This window comes from Bos taurus, chromosome 18, assembly GCF_002263795.3.
Source record: "Bos taurus isolate L1 Dominette 01449 registration number 42190680 breed Hereford chromosome 18, ARS-UCD2.0, whole genome shotgun sequence".
NCBI classification, from domain to species: Eukaryota; Metazoa; Chordata; class Mammalia; order Artiodactyla; family Bovidae; genus Bos; species Bos taurus.
In genome coordinates, this window is record NC_037345.1 from 19,099,087 (window position 1) to 19,121,101 (window position 22,015).

At 49.4% G+C, this 22,015-nt stretch overlaps 1 protein-coding gene across 8 annotated transcripts in view; it reads left to right on the plus strand.

Annotated features, from left to right (window-relative positions):
- The window catches only part of NOD2 (nucleotide binding oligomerization domain containing 2), a 34,376-nt gene extending 13,514 nt beyond the window's left edge, over nucleotides 1-20,862 (plus strand). For 2 of the 8 annotated variants that reach the window (XM_010814422.4, XM_005218467.5), the window contains exons 6-13: nucleotides 5,195-5,278; nucleotides 5,489-5,572; nucleotides 8,513-8,596; nucleotides 10,539-10,622; nucleotides 11,649-11,732; nucleotides 13,527-13,610; nucleotides 17,109-17,192; nucleotides 18,658-20,862. In XM_010814422.4, coding sequence (XP_010812724.1) covers nucleotides 5,195-5,278; nucleotides 5,489-5,572; nucleotides 8,513-8,596; nucleotides 10,539-10,622; nucleotides 11,649-11,732; nucleotides 13,527-13,610; nucleotides 17,109-17,192; nucleotides 18,658-18,730 — 661 coding nt within the window. In that variant the 3' untranslated portion in view covers nucleotides 18,731-20,862. 8 annotated transcript variants of the gene reach the window in all.
- Nucleotides 20,863-22,015: the final 1,153 nt, after the last annotated feature.

The following is a 22,015-nucleotide window of genomic DNA, read 5'->3' on the forward strand; positions in this document are numbered from 1 at the left end:
GATGCTGGGTGATGCTGGCTGGGCACTGTGGGAATGCTGCCATCCTGGTGCAGGTAGGGGAGCCCCCTTTATGCTGGGAGCCAGGAGTCCAGGCCCAGCCCCTTTTCTACAAAGACCTAGCGGAGATCCCTCATCAGTCTGCACCTTAGATTCAACTTATGATAAGGATAGTTGAAATTCATGGAATGGCCCGTGTGCCAGGCACTGTACTACACTTTCCCCAGAATTGCCTCCTTTAATTTATTTTAAAATATTTTTTGCTCTGTGAGGCAAGTGGGATCTTAGTTCCCTGATCAGGGATCGAACCCACATCACCTGCATAAAAAGCACAGGGTCTTAACCATGGGACCGCCAGGGAAGTTCCAGAATTACCTTTTAATCCCCACAGCCACCCTGGGCTCTAGGAAGGGATGGTATTATCCCCGTGCTATGCATCCTTAGTTGGTTCAGCTGTGTCTGATTCTGTGACCCATGAACTGTAGCGGGCCAGACTCCTCTGTCCATGGGATTCTCCAGGCAGGAATACTGGAGTGGGTTGCCATGCCCTCCTCCAGGGGATCTTCCCGACCCAGGGGTTGAACCCACGTCTTATGTCTCCTGCATTGGCACTGATGCCACCTGGGAAGCCCTTATTTTCCCCAGTGTCCTTGATTTGAGGCTCTGAGAAGCAAGGTAACTTGTCCAAGATCACACAGGAAATGGCAGAACTGAGATTCACAATTGATAGCTTTCTCGTTACCAGTCTCTGCTCCCCACAAGCAACCTGTGTTATGGATGGGCTTCAGGGGCGCCATGGCAGCCTTGAAGTCACAGGCAAAGTTTGGTGTAATATGTGTCTGTATTAGGAGCTACCCTCAAATCAGAGGTGACTACACCCCATGAGAGATTGCATTTTGATTTTTAAAAAGTTATTTATTAATTTATTCTTAATTGAAGTATAGTTGATTTACAATATTGTATTTGTTTTAGGTATACAGCGAAGTAATTAGTTATATACACACACACATATATATATGTCTATATATTTTCCTATTTTTTTCCATTCTAGTTTGTTATAAGATATTGAATATAGTTCTCTGTGGTATACAGTAAATCCTTATTGTTTATTTTATATTTGGTAGGGTACTTCCCTGGTGGCTCAGATGATAAAGAATCCACCTAGAATGCAGGAAACCCAGGTTCAATCCCTGGCTTGGGAAGATTCCCTGGAGGAAGGCATGGCAACCGACTTTAGTTTTCCTGCCTGGAGAATCCCATGGACAGAGGATCCTGGTGGGCTACCGTCCATGGAGTTGCAAAGAGCTGGGCACGACTGAGCGACTAAGCACAGCACCCAGCGCAGCACACCTGTTAATCCCATACTCCCTTGAGAGTCTTCCAAGTCCCAGTGAGATGGAAATTTGGAGACCCAAGAGATAGACAGTGGCCACAGAGTTCCACCAGCTTTTTACTTCTTTATGTAGTGGAGACATTCTAACCTGGCCCTGCTGCTCTCAGCCCCCGTCTGAAGTTGTGAGCTTTCCCGCTTAGGAACGTCTGTGCCCCGCCCCCGTGGGCCTCTCTCCATCCACGGGCCAGACGAGGGCAGAGAGGTGCCCAGGTCAGGTGGCCAGCTTGCTGCAGGCTCCCAACTTCCCTTCCAGCCCTGAAAGGGGATTTCTGCTCCCTGTTTTAAACCTCTGAGAAAGCAGAAGTTGTAGCTTAAACTTAAAATCGACTCGCAGCCTCTCCAGGGCTTTATGTCTACTGTGGGGTACCTTATATTTACCTTGAGCAAGGAACAATCCTCTCCTTGACTATATTACGGTGGCATACCTTTCCCTGGACTAAAGCAGGGAGACTTTTTTCTCTGTGGAGCAAGTACCTAGATATGTATTAGAAACTGTGTGGTGGCTTTTGTTATCAGGACATATTTCTAAATATAATAATAATGTAGCATATAACATATCACAGAGAGTTGATATGTGTATGTGCTGTGCGGTTCTCAGTCTGTTCAGCCATGTCTGACTCTTTTTGGCTCTCTGTAGCCCACCAGCCTCCTCTGTCCATGAGATTCTCCAGGCAGAAATACTGAAATGGGTTGTCATGCCCTCTTCCAGGGGATCTTCCCAACCCAGGGATTGAAGCCATGTCTCTTAAGTCTCCTTCATTGGGCAAGCAGGTTTTTTTTTTTTTTTTTTTTTAATCACTAGCACCACCTGGGAAGCCCCTAATATGTATGTGATACAGTTAACATATGTGATAAATATGAATATATAGGGAGGAAGCTGTTGGGTGATTTGAGGAGAGTTTAATAAAGGGAAGCTTACAAAAGCTTGGGCAGGAGTTAGGAAGAGCAGAGAGGGATGATTCAGGCTCCTGGGGCTGGGGGTGGGGTAGGGATAGGGCTGTTAGCCTCCTTAGGCCTGAATGTGAAGAGCCGACTCATTAGAAAAGACCCTGATGCTGGGAAAGATTGAGGGCAGGAGGAGAAGGGGACAACAGAGGATGAGATGGTTGGATGGCATCTCCAATTTGATGGACATGAGTTTGAGCAAGCTCCGGGAGTTGGTGATGAACAGGGAAGCCTGGCGTGCTGCAGTCCATGGGGTTGCAAAGAGTCGGACACAACTGAGCGACTGAACACCAGCAACAAGGCCTGAAGGGGTGGGGGTGGGTGAGTGGTTATTGGCTGAGAGGTGGGTGTGGAGAGGGCTGCCTGGAAGGATGGAGGCTGCAGCAGCCTGGAACGGTGAGGGCTGCAGGTAAACCCTGGACCTTCCTCTCCTCCTCACTCTTGCTTTAACCCACAGGGAACCCCCAGTCAGGGTGTCTATAGGAATCAGCCCCCCAGGACTAACAGCCAGGTGGAGAAAGGGAGAGTGGGTCTGGCTGTGTAGATGGATCATGACAGCACAATTCTCTAGTTCCTCAGGAAGGAGGAATCATAATTTTTTTTTCACTCAGGAATTTTGAGACCTGTCTGTGGGAGCTGTTTTCCTGATAGAAATATGAATGAGCATTTGGATAGTGGACCCATAGTTCTTGAAGGGGTCCTTGGACCCCCAAGAGGTCAAGAACCTCTGGTCTGGATGATCCACAGTAGATGGATCCCTAGGATGAATGGACCCCTTCTCCTTGGCTGGGAAATGTGACTCCCACATGGCCTGGAAGGGTTGGGTAGAGACAGGGCGCCTGCCTCTATTTTCAGAGAAATGTGAGGGTGGGCTGGTTCTAGTGTTCAGACCAGAGTGTGCAAAGGGGGCTTGTGGCAATGCAAGTTCTTGGGCCTGTTCCCAGAATTCTCATTCTGTAGGTCTGAGGTGGGGCCCTGGAGTTTAAGTTTTTAACAAAGTGATTCTGCTACAAGAGCTTCAAGGCCATACTATGAAGACTGCAGGTCTGTGGGAACCAGCTTGAATTTCCATTAGCAGTGAAAGTCCCTGAGCAAGTTCCACCACACTTTGCCCTGCACACACTTAAGTACTGAAACTGCCATCGTCATGGGGGAGAGGCGGGTAGCAACCGTGAGCCTGCTGAGTGGGCATTTCCTGTGTGTAGAGGGACAGACAGAGACAGAGAGGGAGTGAGGGAGGCGGGCAGAGAGGGAAAAAGAGACAGAGACAGGAGGGAAGGAAGTGGGGAAGAGAGAGAAAGGATGAGAGAGGGAGGTTTCTCTCCCACGGCGCCAAACTGTGTCTCTCCCACTCCAAGTTGTTTCCATGCCAACCGAAACCCTCAGGCTCCAAGAAGCCCCTACACAAGGTGCCCCGTGCATGCAGATTTCTTGAGAACCAGTTCTGACTCTAGGGCCATGGCTTTCAAAGTTTTTGGACCACGACCCCACGGTGAAGGAGAGTGTAAGCGAGCACCCAGACATGTCAAACTGAAATTTCACAAAATGACTTTCTCTTACTAACCCTGGCACACTTTGCTCTCTTTTTCCTTCCTGTTCTGTTTCCAGTTTAAGAAGGCTGCTCCAGACCTTCAGAGTTGATTTCATGACCCACCCATGCATGAATCTGACCTGAGAGCCCTGAGCAGGCTGTAAGGGAGAGGCCACGTGACGTTGTGGTTTACAGGAGACTGTGGAGCCAGAGCGACTGAACACAACACACACACACACACACACACACACACACACACACACACACGGAGCTGGAACACCTAGGCTCCAATCTTTTAGCCCCTGTGCAACCTTGGTGAAGTCACTTCGCTTGCTGGGCCTCAGCAAGTTTTCTTCTCTCTCATGAGCATCATAATAGTACCTACTTCATCAGATTAAAGAGGATTAAACATCAGTACTATTGGGCAGTGCTCCATACGGATGAGCGATCAGATTACAGGTAGCTTTCACTCTGTGCCGGGTGCTCCCAGGGCTTTATGTGCACTGTCTCTTTAAATCCCCACCAGAGCCCAGTGAGGCTGCTTTACCTTCCTGACTGTCCAGGATCAGAACTTTCTTTGAAGGACTCCAGAGAGCCTGAGGTGTTAACCTTTAAGTCAGGCCCCAAGCTGACCAAAAGATGCAGAATCACGGGTACAGTGAATAAAATACACGGATCCCTGAGCCCCGCCTCACACTTGCAGACTCACCAGCTCTGGGGAAGGGGCCAGAGAGTCTATTTTAGGAGCACTATATGACTGATCTTGTGACCAGGTGAGCTTTGGGGAACACCGTTCCCAAAGAGAAATGTTGGAAGGGACCTGCCAGGCAGAGGCTGGCTTGCAGGAGTATTGACATAGGGTGTGTGCTCACTTCCAAAGTCTTAGCCATTCTTGTCTGAATTTCCATCTGGTCGCCTGGATGGTGGTAACCACCATAACCCCCAGCGGTGGCCTGTCTAGTTCCCCGTGCTTTCCCCATGTTCCTTCTCACCTCGGAACTTTCGCGATGCTCCTTTCTCTTTTACAGAGCTGGAAACAGTGCCAGCGATTAGGTAGGGCCTTCCTAAGGATTCCAGTGTTCTTTAGTAGAGACTCTGGGTCCCCAATTCCAAAGCCCTCCACCCCACCGAGCGTATGACATTAGTACCCTGGCCAGGCACAGGGAGGGTGTCCACTTTTCTGGGGTGCTCTGTCCTTGTGGCATTTCTCAGAAGCTTAGAGGCTGGCACTTCGGGGTTAAGCAAAAGTCTCTGTGGGGGTTTTGTCCATTTTTTTCCCCTCTCTCATTGGCTCTGTGTTCAGATTTCTTTATTTTGTCTTTGTTTAGCTTGCGAGATAACAACATCTCAGACCGAGGCATCTGCAAGTTGGTTGAACATGCTCTTCGCTGTGAGCAGCTGCAGAAGTTAGCGTAAGTCAGGCTGTGGACATTGGGCCCCATGTCCCCAGACTCAGCCCAAGCCATGCCGCCTGGGCAGCAATTGTGAGCGAGTGATGGGCTGGGATGTTTGCATGGCCAGAGGGCACAGGGGACTCCTGAGGGAGCCAGTGACCCAGGGTTGGGGTGGTCACTGTCCACTATGCTTTATCTCCATGTCTCTTCTCTCTCGGAACTTTCCAGTCTTTTCAACAACAAGTTGACCGATGGCTGTGCACACTCCATGGCCAGGCTCCTTGCGTGCAAGCAGAACTTCTTGGCTTTGAGGTGAGCCTGGGGCTTCCCTACTCCTGGAGACTTTCGTCCCCACAACTGAGTCAGTTTGGTCTGGTCTCGCCCCATAATGCGCATATGACCTCACCTCGCTGAAAACAAGGACAGTGTCTCATTCTGAACAGGGCTTCACTGATGCTGTGACCTCCCCAGCAAACTCTGGACCAATGCTGCTGAGGCTTCCTGCCCTTTGACCTTTAGCTCCCAGGACTGAAGAGGGTTTCCAGGACCTTTTTTCTTCCTTGTGTCTCAGAGTATCACTGGCTCTCTGGGGCGATCCATTCCCTGATTGGTACACTGAGCACGCGTTGGGTCGGGGTAGGAATGCAGCAGTCACTTGCCACCACAGAGGCAGACGGTTGCCAAAAAGCTCTCAGAAAGTCCCTTTATTGGTGGGTCCAGTGCTGAGCTTCCCTGGTGGCTGACACAGTAAAGAATATGCCTGCAATGCAGGAGACATGGCTCCAGTCCCTGTGTTGGAAATGTCTCCTGGAGTAGGAAATGGCTGTCTACTCCAGAATTCTTGCCTGGAAAATTCCGTGGACAGAGGAGTCTGCTACAGTCTGTGGGATCGCAAAGAGTTGGACAGGACTGAGCAACTAACACTTTCACTTTCTAGCCTGGAAAGGCTGAGTTTCTGCTGTTCCCCACCCTCTCAGCCTCAAGTGGAATCTCTTTCCCATCTGACACCATTGCATCATCCCCCCAGCTGGTCCATGGGTTGGCCTGGCTTCTTTTTCCCTTTGAGATGTTCTTGCCTCCTGGGTTTATGAGGCAGGGTTGTTGTTGTTCGTTTGCTAAGCTGTGTCCAACTCTTTGTGACCCCATGGACTGCAGCACGCCAGGCTTCCCTGTCCTTCACCATCTCTTGGAGTTTGCTCAAACTCATGTCCATTGAGTCTGTGATGCCATCCAACCATCTCATCCTCTGTCACCCCCTTTTCCTCCCGCCCTCAATCTTTCCCAGCATCAGGGTCTTTTCCAGTGAGTCAGCTCTTCACATCCAGTGGCCAAAGTATTGGAGTTTCAGCTTCAAAGTGAAGAATTGCTTCCATGCATTTGGGGATGAGCTGCCATTTTAAAATTGTTGACTCAGTCTCAGGCAGGGCCACTGAGGCCAACACCAGAGGCACCATTCTGTACTGAGGACTCTCTTCTGCCTCCACCACCTGCTACCCTCAGCTCAGGAAGCCAAGAGCGGCTGTGGCCAGAGCTGGGCTGGTGCAGCCTCCAGGGAGGGCTGTAGGGTAACAAAAGGTGCTGCTCCCAGAACTTGAGAGATCTGTGTTTTGGGTTAATATAGCATCTCAGTGAGAACACAGGACTCTGCAGCCAGACTGACCAAGGTTTGGATCCAGCATCCCTGAGACTTGAATCCTCATTAGCTGTGTGACCTTGGGTCACACAGTCACTTCTGTTTTCTGTGTCTCTGTTTTCCCTTCTATAAAATGGAGAAAGTAATTATAGCTCATAGCTCATAGGTAGTTGTGATGATTAGAAAGTGAAAGTTGCTCAGTCATGCCCAACTCTTTCTGATGCCATGGACTGTAGGTCATGGACTTCTCCAGGCCAGAATACTGGAGTGGGTAGCCTTTCCTTTCTCCAGGGGATCTTCCCAACCCAGGGATCGAACCAGGCTCTCCTGCATTGTAGGCGAATTCTTTAACAGCTGAGCTATCAGGGAAGCCCAAGAATACTGGAGTGGGTAGCCTATTCCTTCTCCAGGGGATCTTCCCGACCCAGGAATCGAACCAGAGTCTCCTGCACTGTAGGCAGATTCTTTACCAGCTGAGCTACCAGGGAAGCCCTGTGACGATTAAGCAAGTTAATATACATAGAAAGCTGGCACAGTATCTCAGGTTCTTTCCATAGTGAACTTAGTGCCCGAGAGATGGTGGATAAATCATATAAGTTCTCAGCATGTTGATCCTGTTTGTCCAGTCCTCCAAGGAGGGATTAGATACTCAACAAATTTGCTGGGGGAAATGCCTATGGGGGGAAATTGGGGAAGGGAGCTGGAGGGGGAGGCTGGGAGAGCCGCAGGTCTGACCCTGAGGGAGGGAGAGAGGAAAGGAAGGGTTGTTAGGAGGAAGCATCATAGACCCCAGTGCAGCTTGGGGAGAAGACAGAGGCTGCTGGGGAGTCCTCCAGCCAGTGTGCCCGACAGAGGAGGCTCAGGTCTCCCAGTCCTTGGCTGGCAGCAGCCCGTGGGAAGCAGGCCTTGGGGCAGAGGGGGCACTGGACTTGCCAGCACAGCAACTGGGGCCTTTGGTTACCCAGGAAGGGCAGAGGTCTGTCAGCTTAAAGTGAATGAAACTTCTCTGAAAGATGAAACTGGCAGTATTATTCCAGGAAGCCTGGAGCTGTGGGTGAGAGTTCCGGGGACCTCCCTGAAACTCTCTGAGGTGCCCAAATTTTGCTGAAACCCCCTCCTCCACCCCTGCCCGAAGGCTTAGCAGGATCCTTTTCTTTCTTTTAGCCACCAGAGCCCCCCTACCCCTCAGGCACTTTCAAAACAGGTAGATGCCACCTGCAGCCACCATGGATGGGGCAGGCTGCGGGAGGAAAGCAGGGTCCAGCGCCCGCCCACAGTCTGAGGAGACGGTGGAAGAGTGAGTCACTCCCTCCCTGGGAAAGCCGCCTCCCTGGACTGTTGTGGTTCCTGCTCCTACCTGTCACACTGCTTTGCAAAACAGGCCCTTCCATGCCTCTCCCTTTGCTGGTGGAAAATGAAGTCGCAGGAGCATTCAGTGAGCCCCCTGAGCTGCAGCAGCACACACCGCGTCTCCAGCTGGAATTGGAGGACTGGTCCCTGTTTCTCCGTCCGGGCCACACTCCCTGTGCACCCCACTCCCCAGACCCAGGTCTGGGGGAGCAGTAAGGGTCCTCCTGCCCTGCCCTCTGTCTCAGTCTCTCCTCTCTCTTCCCTTCCAGGCTAGGAAACAACCACATCACGGCTGCGGGAGCCGAGGTGCTTGCCCAGGGGCTCAGAACTAACAACTCCTTGCAGTTTTTGGGGTAGGTGGGATTCTGGGGCAGAGGGGCAGCATGCAGGGGTTGGGGGCTTGCGAGGATTTAGGAGCGGGTGAAACCAATTCTTCAGCCCCAAGATCTCTGAGACAACCCCCCAGCCCCCGCCTCCACCCCCGGCCCAGGCTGCAATGGGGAGGGAGAGCGTGGGCGGCCCTTGTTGCCTCTGCCTTGCTTTTTGCTCAATAAACAGGAAGCTCAGGATGTCAGGGTTGGGGGAGGGCAGAGCCCACGAGCAGTGGCAGGAAGCCCTCTGGTCCTCCAGAGCGCTGGAGCTGTGTTTCTTACCTTGGTCTATATGTGGGAACCACTGGGGAGCTCCTGAAGAAGGCCACTTTCTGCCCCAGGCTAATTAAATGAATTATCTACATGCAAGGTCTGGAATCAGTAATGTAAAAAAGCTCCCCAGATGATGTGTAGCTTGGGGTGAGAGCCAAGGAAAGAGCAGGAAGTAGGGAAGTTTGGACCCTGGACCTTGGATGGGAGGAGGCTGCACCAGGTCCTACAGAGCCCTGGCTTCCTGTGGGGTCATGCCAGGCAGGGGAGAGGGGTCAGACACAGGAGGGAAGGGCAGTCCGCAGACCTCAGAGCCCCCGAGTGGGGTTTTCTCTGTTTGCTGGGCAGACAGGGTTGTACCTATCTAGTCCCCTGGAGGCTCTTTCCTGTCCTGTTTTGCCCTGGTGTAAACCAGGGTCTATTTGAAAACAAAACAAAACAAGCAAACAAACAAAAAAATGGGGATTTTAGAACCCAAGACTGTAGGAAGAATGACTTTAGGACCTGGGTGTTCCAACCCATTTTACAGGCAGGCAAGTTGCCCACCAGCTCTGTTTGAGCCCCGAGTGGGACTGTGTTGCTGGAGAGATAAGACCGTGTCCAAAATGTATCAGTAGCATCACAGAGTCTAGGAGAGGGTGGCCTCGGCCCCACTGAGCTCCTTCCTTCTTGAGATCACATCTGGGGTGTTTAGCTTTCAACACCTATTGATGAAGGTACCTGTCTGGGCTTGGTCTTGTGCTAAAACCCCCAAGCACTCTCACGTGATACAAACTATTATGTAACTTGCTTTTTTTTTTTCTTAACATTGTATTTTTACACATATTTTGTTCATATCACATGACCTCACTTTTAAAAAGAATAACTGCTTAGTATTCCAGTGGTTTGATGTCGTGAAGTGTTTAGTTGGTTTCATGCACACTTTAGGTTGTGGGCAGGGTTTTTGCTATTACAGTGTCGCACCCTGGAGTGCAGAGTGGTGCTGGCATGGGGCCAGAGCTCATTAAGTGTTCACCTTATGAGTGAAAGTGCAGCGAGCATCCCAGCCCTCTCTGCCCATGTGGGCACCTCCAGGTCCTTCGTAACTTCCCACATGGGAAATAGCCAGGTGCCAAAGTATGAGCTGGGCTCCATCTTGGAAGGGGGTGTTTCCCAATTAGGGTGGGTCTGAGGGGGAGGAGCCAGAAGGTGAAGGAGGCTGGAGGCTGCGAAGGAATGGGGATGTGACAAAGGAGCAAGAGATGAAGAACCGGTGTGTGGAAGAAGAGTTCGCCTTGTTCTGGGTGGTCCTAGAGGTGGCTAGGGACTCGTGGGTGGCAGTGAGCAGAAGCAGGTCTAACCCAATGCCAGGGAAAATGTCACAACTGTGAATTGGCATTGAGAATGAGTTCCCCGTCCCTGAGACTATGCACTGGGTGGACCTCTTAACTATTTTGAAAGTCTGATTTAAAGAAACTAAAAAGTCTAATTGAAGTTTGGCCATCCCTCCAAAAAGATGGAGGCAGGCTCACTTTGCTGGGACCTGAGTCCCCCTGAGGCCTTTCTGGGACTGGGGAGTCCTGCCCCTCTGCCTGGGGCTGCAGAGAGGAGGGGCATGTGTCTCGAACACAAAGCAGGTTCTCACTGACACTGTTTACTCTGTTGAAACTTTCAGGTTCTGGGGCAACCAGGTGGGTGACGAGGGGGCCCAGGCCTTGGCTGCAGCCTTGGGTGATCACCAGAGCTTGAGGTGGCTCAGGTAAGCCTCAGTGTTCGTCCCGCAGTTGGTGGGGGAAGCCAGTGTGAGGAGGGAGGAGCTTGGGCCAGTTATGAAGGTCTGTGAACTTTATTTTCACCCGCTGTGTTAGACAATGGGATGAGAAGGAAAGAGCACTGGAGTTGAAGTCAGGACACCTGAGTCTTTCTGGGTGTCTTTGGATCCCTTTTCCTCTCAGGGGTCTTGTTTCCAGTCTGTACTCAGAAGATCTTGGGCTAGATAGGATAGTTTAGTTGCTCAGTTGTCTCCTACTGTTTTTGATCCCGTGGACTGTAGTCCGCCAGGCTCCTCTGACCATGGGATTCTCCAGGCAAGAATACTGGAATGGGTTGCCATTTCCTCCTCCAGGGGATCTTCCCAACCCAGGAATGGAACCTGGGTCTCCCACACCTCCTGTGTCTCCTGCATTGCAGGCGGATTCTTTATCCACGGAGCCATTGGGGAAGCCCTGAATCAGATACACTTTTTAAAGATCATTTTTTAATTTAGACTGTCCTGGATCTTTGTTGCTTTTCTCTAGTGTAAAGAGCGGGTGCTGCTCTCTAGTTGCAGTGCGTGGGCTTCTCGTTGCGGTGGCTTCTCTTGTCATGGAGCACGGGCTCTAGGGCACATGGGCTTCAGTAGTTGCTGCACGTGGGCTCAGTGGTTGTGGCTCCCGGGCTCTAGAGCGCAACCTCAGTAGCGGCACAAGGGCATATGGGATCTCCCTAGACCAGGCATTGAACCCGTGTCTCCTGCGTTGGCTGGTGGAGTCTTTAGCACTGAGCCACCAGGGAAGCCTTGGATCAGCTACACTTTATCTCCAGAGTCAATTCCAGTCTGATAGTGGGAGCTGCTTATTCTAAAAAACTGCTTCTGGACTTAATGAAAAAGAGCCCTGTAAACGATTAGTCTGAAATGGAGCAGGCCAGGACTTGTGGCAATGTGTGCCATGCATTTTGCCCTTCTTGAGTTATCTTTGAAGTCCCTCACTGCTCTGACATATTTTTGTTTTTTGACGACATCCAGCCTGGTGGGGAACAACATTGGCAGCGTGGGTGCTCAAGCCTTAGCATTGATGTTGGAAAAGAATATGGCCCTGGAAGAACTCTGGTGAGTTTAGGGGATTCATCTCTCTAGGGAGGCAGACACTAGCCTTTTTTCATTCTCTGGCCTCATCTGTGGAAGCTGATGTGTGTGTAAGACCAAGATGGATGACTGCGTGATTGGGTGATTGTGTTTGTCTTTGTCCTAAGTGGCATGAAGCTGATAGAGCCTGGCTAATTCTTTTCATTGAATTTTTCAAGCCAATATGATTGGTTTGTTGGTTTGTGTGCTTCCTCCATGGCTTATAATGGTTCAGAGCACAGAGTCTGGAATCCAGCAGGCTGAGCTTCAAGTCCTGCTGTGATCTTAAGCAAGTTAAGTAACAGGCTCTGAATCTCAGGCTTCTTACCTGTAAAATGAGAGTATGGATGCTTTCAACTATTAAATACTTCTGTAAGAATTTAATGAGATAACACCTGTAAGTAGCTTCGTACAGTGTCTGGCATATGTGGAAGCGCTCCATAAATGTGAAATTGTAATAGGATAGTGTCTCAACGGACATGAACTTGAGCAAACTCCAGGAGATAGTGAAGGACAGGGAAGCCTGGCATGCTGCAGTCCATGGGGTCGTAGAGAGTCAGACCCGACTTAGCAACTGATCAACACAGATATTTCTACTACTCTTGCTGCTACTGCTACAATGATTGCTGCTGCTGCTGCTACTAGTGTTTTGTTGTTTCAATGTGAATGTGAGTGCTTAAGAACGCTGGATATGAGAGTCAGGGTCATGGGCAAGGCGGAGTAGTTTGGGGGAGGTTAAAAGATGAGCCATAAATCATATTTATCCTGATTCCAAGCTTTCCATCCTTTAGATGCCACTAGTCTAGGCTTCTTATGACATATTCTGGGCAGTTCCAAATTGTATCAAGGAGATAAAATGCTGAATGTTTGATTTTTTTTCCAGGAAGCATAAAGGTACTGAAACCTATTGAGCACTGCCACAAAATGGATATTGCTGATGGTCCTTGACTGTCAGTAGGGCTCACTAGCTTGGCCAATGTACCATTGAGTATATCCTGATTAGCTTGGAAATCCTTGTTAGAGAATTGCCTCACTGCGAATGTATTGGTTATGACTACATTAGGTTGTATGAGATGGAAAACCTCCATCTAAAGTGACTTAAATCAGTAAAGAATTGACTTTTTAAAAAAATGTACATGCAGTTTGAACGTAGGCAGCATACGGCTGTTACGGCAGCTACATATGGCCAGCGGGAATCTGGACTCTCTCATTTTGATCTGTTACATCCTCAGCATGTGGCTTTGTTCTCATGGTTGGTTGCCTCGTGGTTACAAGGTGGCTGCTGCAGCACCTGCAGCACTCCTGTATTTCAGTTTCAGCCTCTGTATCTAGGAAGGGCAACAGCCTGGGTCTCTCCACTTTAAAAAGCATTCAGAGTCCCCATCTGTCAACCTGTCCTTATGTGTTGACGGCCATGTGGATGTCCCTTAGCCGACTCTGGCTGTGGTGGAGAGTGGGAAGTGTAGTTCTTTCACCAAGCACATGGCTGCTCCAAATGAAATTAAGCTTCCATTAAGAAGAAAGAAGCAGAAAATGGATCTTGAGTCACTATGACATAAGGGAACTTCTGTGGAGGAGCCCTGGGGCAAATTCTCTCCCAGAGATGTCCCAGAAATTGAGGACCCTTACACTTTGCTTGACCTGTTTTTACTTTATTGGTTTTCAGATGTTGGATATTCTTAATTGGCAGGGGTGGGGCACATGGGTTCATCTTTACTGGCATCATCTTATATAATAAATGTTGCCAGTCAACTGGGTTTTCTCCTTTATTCTTGCCAGCCTGGAGGAGAACCACGTCCAGGATGAAGGTGTGTGTTTCCTCGCCAAAGGACTTGCAAGAAACTCAAGTCTGAAAGTCCTGAAGTAAGGAATCTGTAAGCAAGAGCTAGACAGTAATGATTGGCCTTGAGAGGGGATGTTTCTGAGTAAGAAATCTGGGTGGTTTCCCAGCCTGGCTAATTCACACAAGGTGGCCCCCTAGAAAACAATCTTTCGGGGTCCTCCCAAATGCAGGCAGGGGGTAGTGAAGTGAAGCTAGGGAGGGAGAGTAACCAGAAAAGTGTGTCATCAAGCTGGTGATCACTGGGGACCACTGGGGTGCAATCCTGTGGGCACGAGGCAACAGGGGTATTTATCTACCAACTGTCTCTCCTTCATGTATTGAGGCATACTTGTGAGGATATTTGTTTTCCGGTGCTTCTGGCTTGCCCTGACCATGGTTAAGCATGCTCCGGGGGTCCACAGAAAGATCTCCTACAGAGGGTGGCAGTCTCCCCAGCAAGCAGCCCTCAGAGTTAGAGGTGAGAGCTGAGGGAATATGGGTGGGCTGCCCACAGCATCTGCTCTGTGGCTTATAGGACATGCCCTTTTGCCTCTCCAGGGGTCTTCCCTTACTCAGACAGGAGATTTCTGATGGTCATCTCCAGTGGTTCCTCTTGGTGTGTGATTAATATATAGACAGGCATTTTTTGCTTTTACTCATATGCGCATGCATCCATTTATATATTGATCCAAGAAATGTTTCTGGAACACCCACTCTGTGCCAAGCTCTGTTTGAGGCGCTGAGGATAGAGGGATAAAAAGGCCCTGCTCACACAGCTCTTAAATTTGAAAAGGAGACACAGATAATGAGCAAGTAAACAAATACATTTCTCTTAGTAATATGCTCTCTCAAGAGAATTCAAGAGAGAGATGACAGGAGAGGACAAGGTAGCTGCTGCTGGGCAGGGCCTCTGAGAAGGTGACATAGGACTTGAAACCTGAATAATAAGAAGGGGCCTGCCATGCTGAGATCTTAGGGATATGCATTCTAGGTGGGCAGAACAGCAAGTGCAAAGGCCCTGTGGCAGAAACAGGCTTGGTGGTTTTGAGAACGGAAGGAGGACTTGTGAGGTTGGACTATAGTGGATGGTGGAGTGAGGCAGAGATGGGAGGAGCTGGCCACAGCAGCCTTAGAGCCCTGGGAAAGAGCTCAGAGTTTATTCTGAGGGTGTTGAGGAGCCTTCGGGGGGTTTTAATGAGGGCAGTCATGTAATCTGATTCATATCATCCAAAGATCATGCTTGTTGCTTTGTGCAGAACAGGTGCAGGGAAGGTAAGATGGAAGCAGGGAGATCAGCCCGGAGACCCCTGCAGTCTTCCAGGCCAGAGATGGAGCCTGGGTCAGGGTGAGGGAGGGAAGCAGGGCACAGGAGCTTGGGAAGCTCCCTTGGGGGACCGGGGGAGTGGTGGCAGGACCACTGGTGGTGAACTCGGTGGGCAGAGACGCATGGCACAGGGAGAGGGATGGCAGATGTGAGCAGGAGCCCGGCCAGTGGTCACCACAGGCTCATGGGACACCACACCAGCCATGCTGCCAAAGCTCTCATTTCCCAGGGACATCAGGGCACCAACAGATGGCTCCTTTCTCTAGAGGAGAATGGCCCCTGCCCTGGCAGACATGGCCCGGGGGAAACACTCGCCTCCCGAGACAGGCAGACAGCTGCCTCTGGGAGGGCGGCTGCTTCGCTGCCAGCCTGCCATCCACTCTGGCAGCTCTTGTTTGTGTTGTTCCACAGGGGCTAGGAAATTGCCAAATGTTTGGGGAAAACACTTCCACTCATCACGTGGGTGACGCTGGGGCTCGGGGGGCCCAGGTGAAACCTGGGTTTATCTGAGCTGGATGCCAGGCTTTGCACACGGTGAGGGGCCCTTGGCGATACCTGGTTGATGATTGACCAGGTGCAGATGAGGCAAACTTGTCCTCCGTCACTGTCACAGGCTTACCCCGCTTGACCCCCACAGGTGGCAGGCAATGGCAGCCGCCAGGCCCCACGCTGCCTCGGTGGGAGTCTTATAATTCAGCAACGCTAAACTGTATCCTCCTCCACTGTTTCCCCATAAAAATTGAGCTTCTCACTGATCTTAAAAAAAGAAAAGCAAAGCCTACATCCTTCTTCTTCTAGGCGTAGTCTCTGCCAAGCGTTGGTTAAGAGCACAGGTTCTGGAACCTAATGGCTGGGGTTTGGCCCCAGCTCCACCATTACCAACTGTTCCTACTTGGACTGGTAACTCAGTTGCCTCAAGTGTAGACAGGGTAATAATTGAACCCTCCTCACAGGGTTCCGAGCATGCACAGAGGTGATGTAGGTTATGAGCGGTGCATAGTAAGAGCTCAACAGATATTGGCTGATGTTATTATTAGCCCTGCCTTAGGTCAGTGTCTCGGAAGTGCCTTCCCCCTCAGAAGTCGAGGGGGAAGCCAGGTAGTGCAGATTATCTGGAAGAACAGCTATGAGCAAGAAGACGGGGCAGGGACCCTTGAGCTCTCTGTGCGATACAGCAGCGTCCTGCTAGCTGTCTGTTTAGTTCTTGTACTCCATAGTTGCTTTAACAATGCTATGTAAGTCTCTGCTGTACAACAGTGTGAGTCAGCTGTTTGTATACAGGGCTTCCCTGGTAGCTCAGCTGGTAAAGAATCTACCTGCAATGCAGGAGACCTGGGTTTGATCCCTGGGTTGGGAAGATCCCCTGGAGGAGGGCATGGCAACCCACTCCTGTGTTCTTGCCTGGAGAATCCCCCTGGACAGAGGAGCCTGGTGGGCTGCAGTCCATGGGGTCACAAAGAGTCAGACATGACTGAACAACTAAGCCCAGCACAGCATGTGAAGCTGCTCAGTCGTGTCCACCTCTTTTCGACCCCAGGGACTGTAGCCTGCTAGGCTCCTCCGTCCACGGGATTCTCCAGGCAAGAATACTGGAGTGGGTTGCCATTTTGTACTCCAGGGGAAACTTTCCAACACAGGGATTGAACCCAGGTCTCCCGAACTGCAGGTAGGCTTTTTACCAACTGAGCCACCAGGGGCTCCACAGCATAGCCTATGTATACATGTAGTTCCCCTCCCCTTGAGCCTCCCTCCGCTCCCCAATCCCACCCCTCTAGGTCATCACAGAGCCCTGAGCTAAGCTCCCTGTGCTATATACCAGCTTCCCACTTAGCCATCTGTTTAATTCTTATACTTCATGAGGTGGGTACTCTTTTAGGTCCCTTCTACAGGTGAGGAAATTGGGACTCATCTGCTTGAAATGAAAAAAAGTAGTAGTGTAAGGTGGATTTGAGCCCTGGCACTAAAATGCACGTATTTTTATTCCTGTGTTAGCTCCTTCCTAAGAGAGCAACTACTTAATACCCATCTGGTGAATGGAGGAGAGAGGGGTACATTTCACTTTGTGGATGAATTCATTGGGAATCTCAGACAGGAAAGGGACATGCTGAAAGGGCAGGTGGGCTTCAGGAGTCCAGCTCCCAAAGTCTCCTTTAATTGAATAGACTAGCCCAAAACCAAGCATCCTCAAAGTTCACCATTCTATCTTCCTCTCTAGGCTGTCTAACAACCACATCAGCTCCCTAGGGGCAGAGGCCCTCCTGCGGGCCCTTGAAAAGAATGACACCATTCTGGAAGTCTGGTAAGATCCTGGGCAGGCCTCTTTAACCTCTCTGAGCCTCAGTTTTCCAACGTATAACTTGAGGTGAAGGGAGAGAGGAACTTTAGAATTTCTAAGATCCCTTATGGCTCAGACCTCTAGTCCTGTTCTGCATGGGATGAATCTGGTTCCCTGGGAAAAATGTCTTGTTGTTTTTAAGCAGGGACCAACTGTCTCGTTTTTAAATTGTGTTTGTTCAGAAACATCTCTGTTCTTGGCAATCGTGTGGGATTGGCAGTGTGGTTAAAAAGGGAAACAGAAAGGAACTCCGTTCCTGCCCCCCACCGGCCATTACATCTGACTTCATGGGTCAGGGCAGCTGTATGAGACTCTCTGCAGTTTTAGGTGGATGTTACACAGTGTTTCCAAGCCTTTTGTTTGTAACAGAAAGCCATGTTCCTTCATGTATTTGAAAAAGGTATTGCATCACAACTTCAAAGATTTCTCCTTCTTCTTCCCAGGGATCTATTTATCGCTCAGATAATAGAAAGATTTCCCCTGATTTAACATTTTATGAGTGAATGTCGCTATATATGTTTCAGGCACTGAGCTAGAAATCAATATTTAAAAATGAAGACATTTGCCTACAGTCTTTCAGAGGTTTCTCAAAAAAGCTGGCAACCCTGGGCCCTGATTTAGAATGGCAGTAATTAAGCAGAGTAGAGACAAGCTGACCCCATTCAGCCAGGTAGACCTTCTCAGGCTCACCCCAACCCCATTGAGTTGATTGTCTCAGGCCAGTCCCCTTTGGCTGCTGTATAGTACGTGCCTCATCCCTGAGAGCTCCTGAACCCTGCTTTAAATATGCAGATTTGTCCCTCTCTGAAAAAGCAGATCAAGGCAGTAGCAACTGTAGCTATCAAATGATGAAGTTAAAAATAAAGGCTTCTAAAAATCTGTCCTGCGATAGAGAGATTTTCTTTTCTATGCAATTGTGTAATCCCTCTAGGCTGTGAGGGCCTCGATCTTGGGTAGAGAGTGGATTTTTTTTTTTTTTTAAACCATTGCACAATTCTGAGAAATGTCACATTCTGTGTCCAGGGGGAGCAAACCGACATCAGGTTGGTATTTTAAGGGTTCTGATGTTACTGGCAGAGCTTGGGAGGACAATGGGACTTGCTCATTGCATTCTTGACAGCTTCTGCTGTTGCCTTAAAAAGAATGGCCGGCCTTGAAGAGTCAGGGCTGGCTGGGCCCAGTGTGGACTCTGCAGAGTCATGGAGGCTTGTTAAATCATGCACGGTGATTCATGAGCTGCCCTGGCTGACAGAGGGTAAAACCTGCACAGACAGCTCTCCCAGGAGAGCTGCAGCTGGGAGGTGGTGGGGGTGGGGGTGGGGAGGGGCAGGCCATCCAGGCACAGGTTTACAAAGCAGCATCTTCCTGATCTAAAGCACAGCTCTGGTCCAGTCCTCACTCAAATCTCTCTTTGCTTTATCCCCTTCAGGCTCCGAGGAAACACTTTCTCTCCGGAGGAAATTGAGAAACTCAGCCACCAGGATACCAGACTCTTGCTCTGATGTTTCCAGGCCAGTGTTCAGCTCAGTGTGTTTGGGAGGAGGCCATTGGTTTGGATCCCAGGATGGGACGACATCTGAGCACAGCCCACTCAGATGGAACCTGGATCTGCCCAGGGCCAACCCAATAGGTCACCTTTGTTCTGGCACAGGAAAGCACATCAGTGCCCTGTGGAGTAGACTTCACTGAATCCCAACTTTGCCATCAACTTCTTGCCAAGATTCAATCCTGGGATGTTGAAGAGGGGCAGCCTGCCTGTACAGGATGGGGCTGGTCTCAAGTCAAGCTGACATGCGTCAGGGAGGCCCATGGATGCCACTGAGTATTTATGGGTGTGGAGAGCTCCCCACGAGGAGGGATGCTCGGGAAGTAACTGTTTGCTTTGTCTTAGCTCATGGTCATCCATCAGGTTGAGTGGTTCGTCCACTCATCCTGGACCCTACACATGGCACTTCCTCTGTGGTTGAGATTCGGAATGTAGGCATTCTCACCTTTGATCTTTCCCTTGTACCCTGGCCCTGCTCCCACCCTCCCATCCGCCTCAACCCTCCCCCCATCCAGGGTGGGAGGGGCTACAACTCACCCTGCTCTCCTTCTGGTACTTAGGACAGTATTGAAAGGGGACAGGTGACATACATGTGTTCCTCAAGACATTCTAGAGTTTCAAGAAAAATATGACTGCCCAGCAACTGGACTTTTATTTCCAGTGAAATCAATTACTCTTCAGTTAAACCTTTGGGAACAACTCTGTATCCAAATGCAACTTTTAAAACTAACCTAGGCCAGAATTTTGAACAGCCCCACCAGGTCTCTGAAGCCTGTGAACTGAACTCTGGCAGCAGACTTCCAAAATATATTCATAAGAGATGGTTTGGTTTTGTTTGTGCCAGGCCACTTTAGGATATAAAGTTATAGATCAAAAGTTTACAGGGCAAAATCAAAGGCCCTTCCTTACAAAACAAATGTTTTTCTCTGAATTTTTCAGAAGCTTCTGTAAACTGTCAGGTACTGTGCAAGTGTTATTATTTCAACACTGTTATTTGTGAAAAACTGGTTAATGTTTATAAACCACTTTGTTTTATTCTCCCTAGTTCATGATTTTATAAAAAAAAAAAAATGACCATGAATGTTATGCTGTAAATAATCACAGAAGATAAAACTATTGAGTCACCAGAACTATCTTCATTGTGACCAAACACAATGAAGTATTTAAAAATACTCTGAACATTATCACATATTAAAGCACAATATTCTCCTTGAAGGGAGGAGACATGATGTTTCAACCAGATAATTGATTGCTTAAGGCACAAGCAGTGTTTAGAAATAGCCTCGCAATCAAAACACATTTGGCTTCAGTTTAGAGAAGTCTAGCCCAGCGTGGAGTTGTAAGTTATAGAGGAACCTCAGTGTCCCGGCAGAAACACAGATGAGAGAGACGCAAGCAGGCCCCTGGGCCTCCCTCCATTCTCTCCAAGTGTCTCCAGGGGAGAAGGATGGAGAAGACTGGGGAACAGTTCTCCTCTGCAAGCAGCCTCGTGGGTAGGCCTTGGTGAAATAATTCTTAGCTGAATTTAATTAGCAAGGACTCAGGTGGCTGCTCATCAAGGTAGAATCGGCTTCCTTGAATGGTTTCCTGTGTGTCTGGTTGGTTAAATACTGTGGCATCTCCCTGGGCGCCTCCCCAGTAAGGGCATGTGTGTGGGTTCTCTTCATTTGTTTGAATTTATTTTATTGAGGTATGGTTGATTTACAGCGTTGTGTTAATTTCTATACAGCTGAATGATTCTGTTATACATATGTGTACATACTCTTTTTCCATTATGCTTTTTCACAGGATAAACTACTCATAGTTCCTTGTGCTATACATTAGGACTTTTTTATGTATCCATTCAATATATAATACATTTGCTAACCTCATAATACATTTGCTAGCCTCAATCTCTTACTCCATCCCTGCCCCACCCTCTGCCCACTTGCCAACCACAAGTCTGGTCTCTGTGTCCTTTGTCTGTTTATGTTTTGTAGATATGTTCCTTTGTGTTACATTCTAGATTCCATTAATAAGTGATATCATATGGTATTTGTCTTTCTGACTTACTATGATAATTTCTAGATCCATCCATGTTGCTGCAAATGGCATTATTTCATTCTTTGTTATGGCTAATATTCCACTGTGTATATATATCACATTTTCTTTATCCATTCATCTGTCAATGGACACTGAGGTTGTTCCCTCATCTTGACTATTGTTCACAGTGCTGCTGTGAACATAGAGGTGGGTTCTCTTCGTTGGTGGCATCAGGTTTTGCCCAGACCATTCTTTCGAATAGAGAAGGTCAGGAGGAAGATGGAGGGAGTCTGCTTTCTCAGAGGATTAGACAGAGCAGCCTGTTTGCATGTCACCATCTTGGATTACAGATTCATCTGAACAAAACAGACAGACACCATGCCTATCCTCTAGGTACTGATGGGGAGGGGAAAGGGAGAGGCAGGCGGAAAACAAATAAGCTGGAAAATATGTAAAAGAAGGTTTACTGTGGCAAGTGTGAGGGAAGAGGTTCAGGATACAGGGAACCCTTCAGATTGGGGGTTTGGTCAGAGACAGGCCCTGTGAGGAGGTGACAGGTAAGGTGACAGGCCCCCAGATAAGAAGAAACTGGCTATGCAAAGAGGGAAGGGGTCAGGGGGAGCATTCCAGTCACAGGGAACAAGCCGTACAAAGACCCTGTCATGGGAGACAGCTTGTAGTGTGGTAGGCTGAATAATGCCCCTCCCGCAATGCTGCTGCTGCTGCTGCTGCTGCTAAGTCGCCTCAGTCGTGTCCGACTCTGTGTGACCCCATAGATGGCAGCCCACCAGGCTCCCCCGTCCCTGGGATTCTCCAGGCAAGAACACTGGAGTGGGTTGCCATTTCCTTCTCCAGTGCATGAAAGTGAAAAGTGAAAGTGAAGTCGCTCAGTTGTGTCTGACTCTGAGTGACCCCATGGACTGCAGCCTACCAGGCTCCTCTGTCCATGGGATTTGCCAGGCAAGAGTACTGGAGTGGGGTGCCATTGCCTTCTCCGCCTCCCCCAATAGCCAGGTCCTAATCCCCAGAACCTGAAAATGTTGCTTTATGTGGCAAAGGGACTTTAAAAATGTCATTAAGTTACAGATCTTGAGATAGAGTGATTATCCTGGATTATCTGGCTAGGCCCTAGATGCATCCGCAAGTGTCTTCATATGAGACGCAAAGGCAGACTTGACCCAGAAGAAGGCAAGGTGACCACTGAAGGAAGATGCTATAC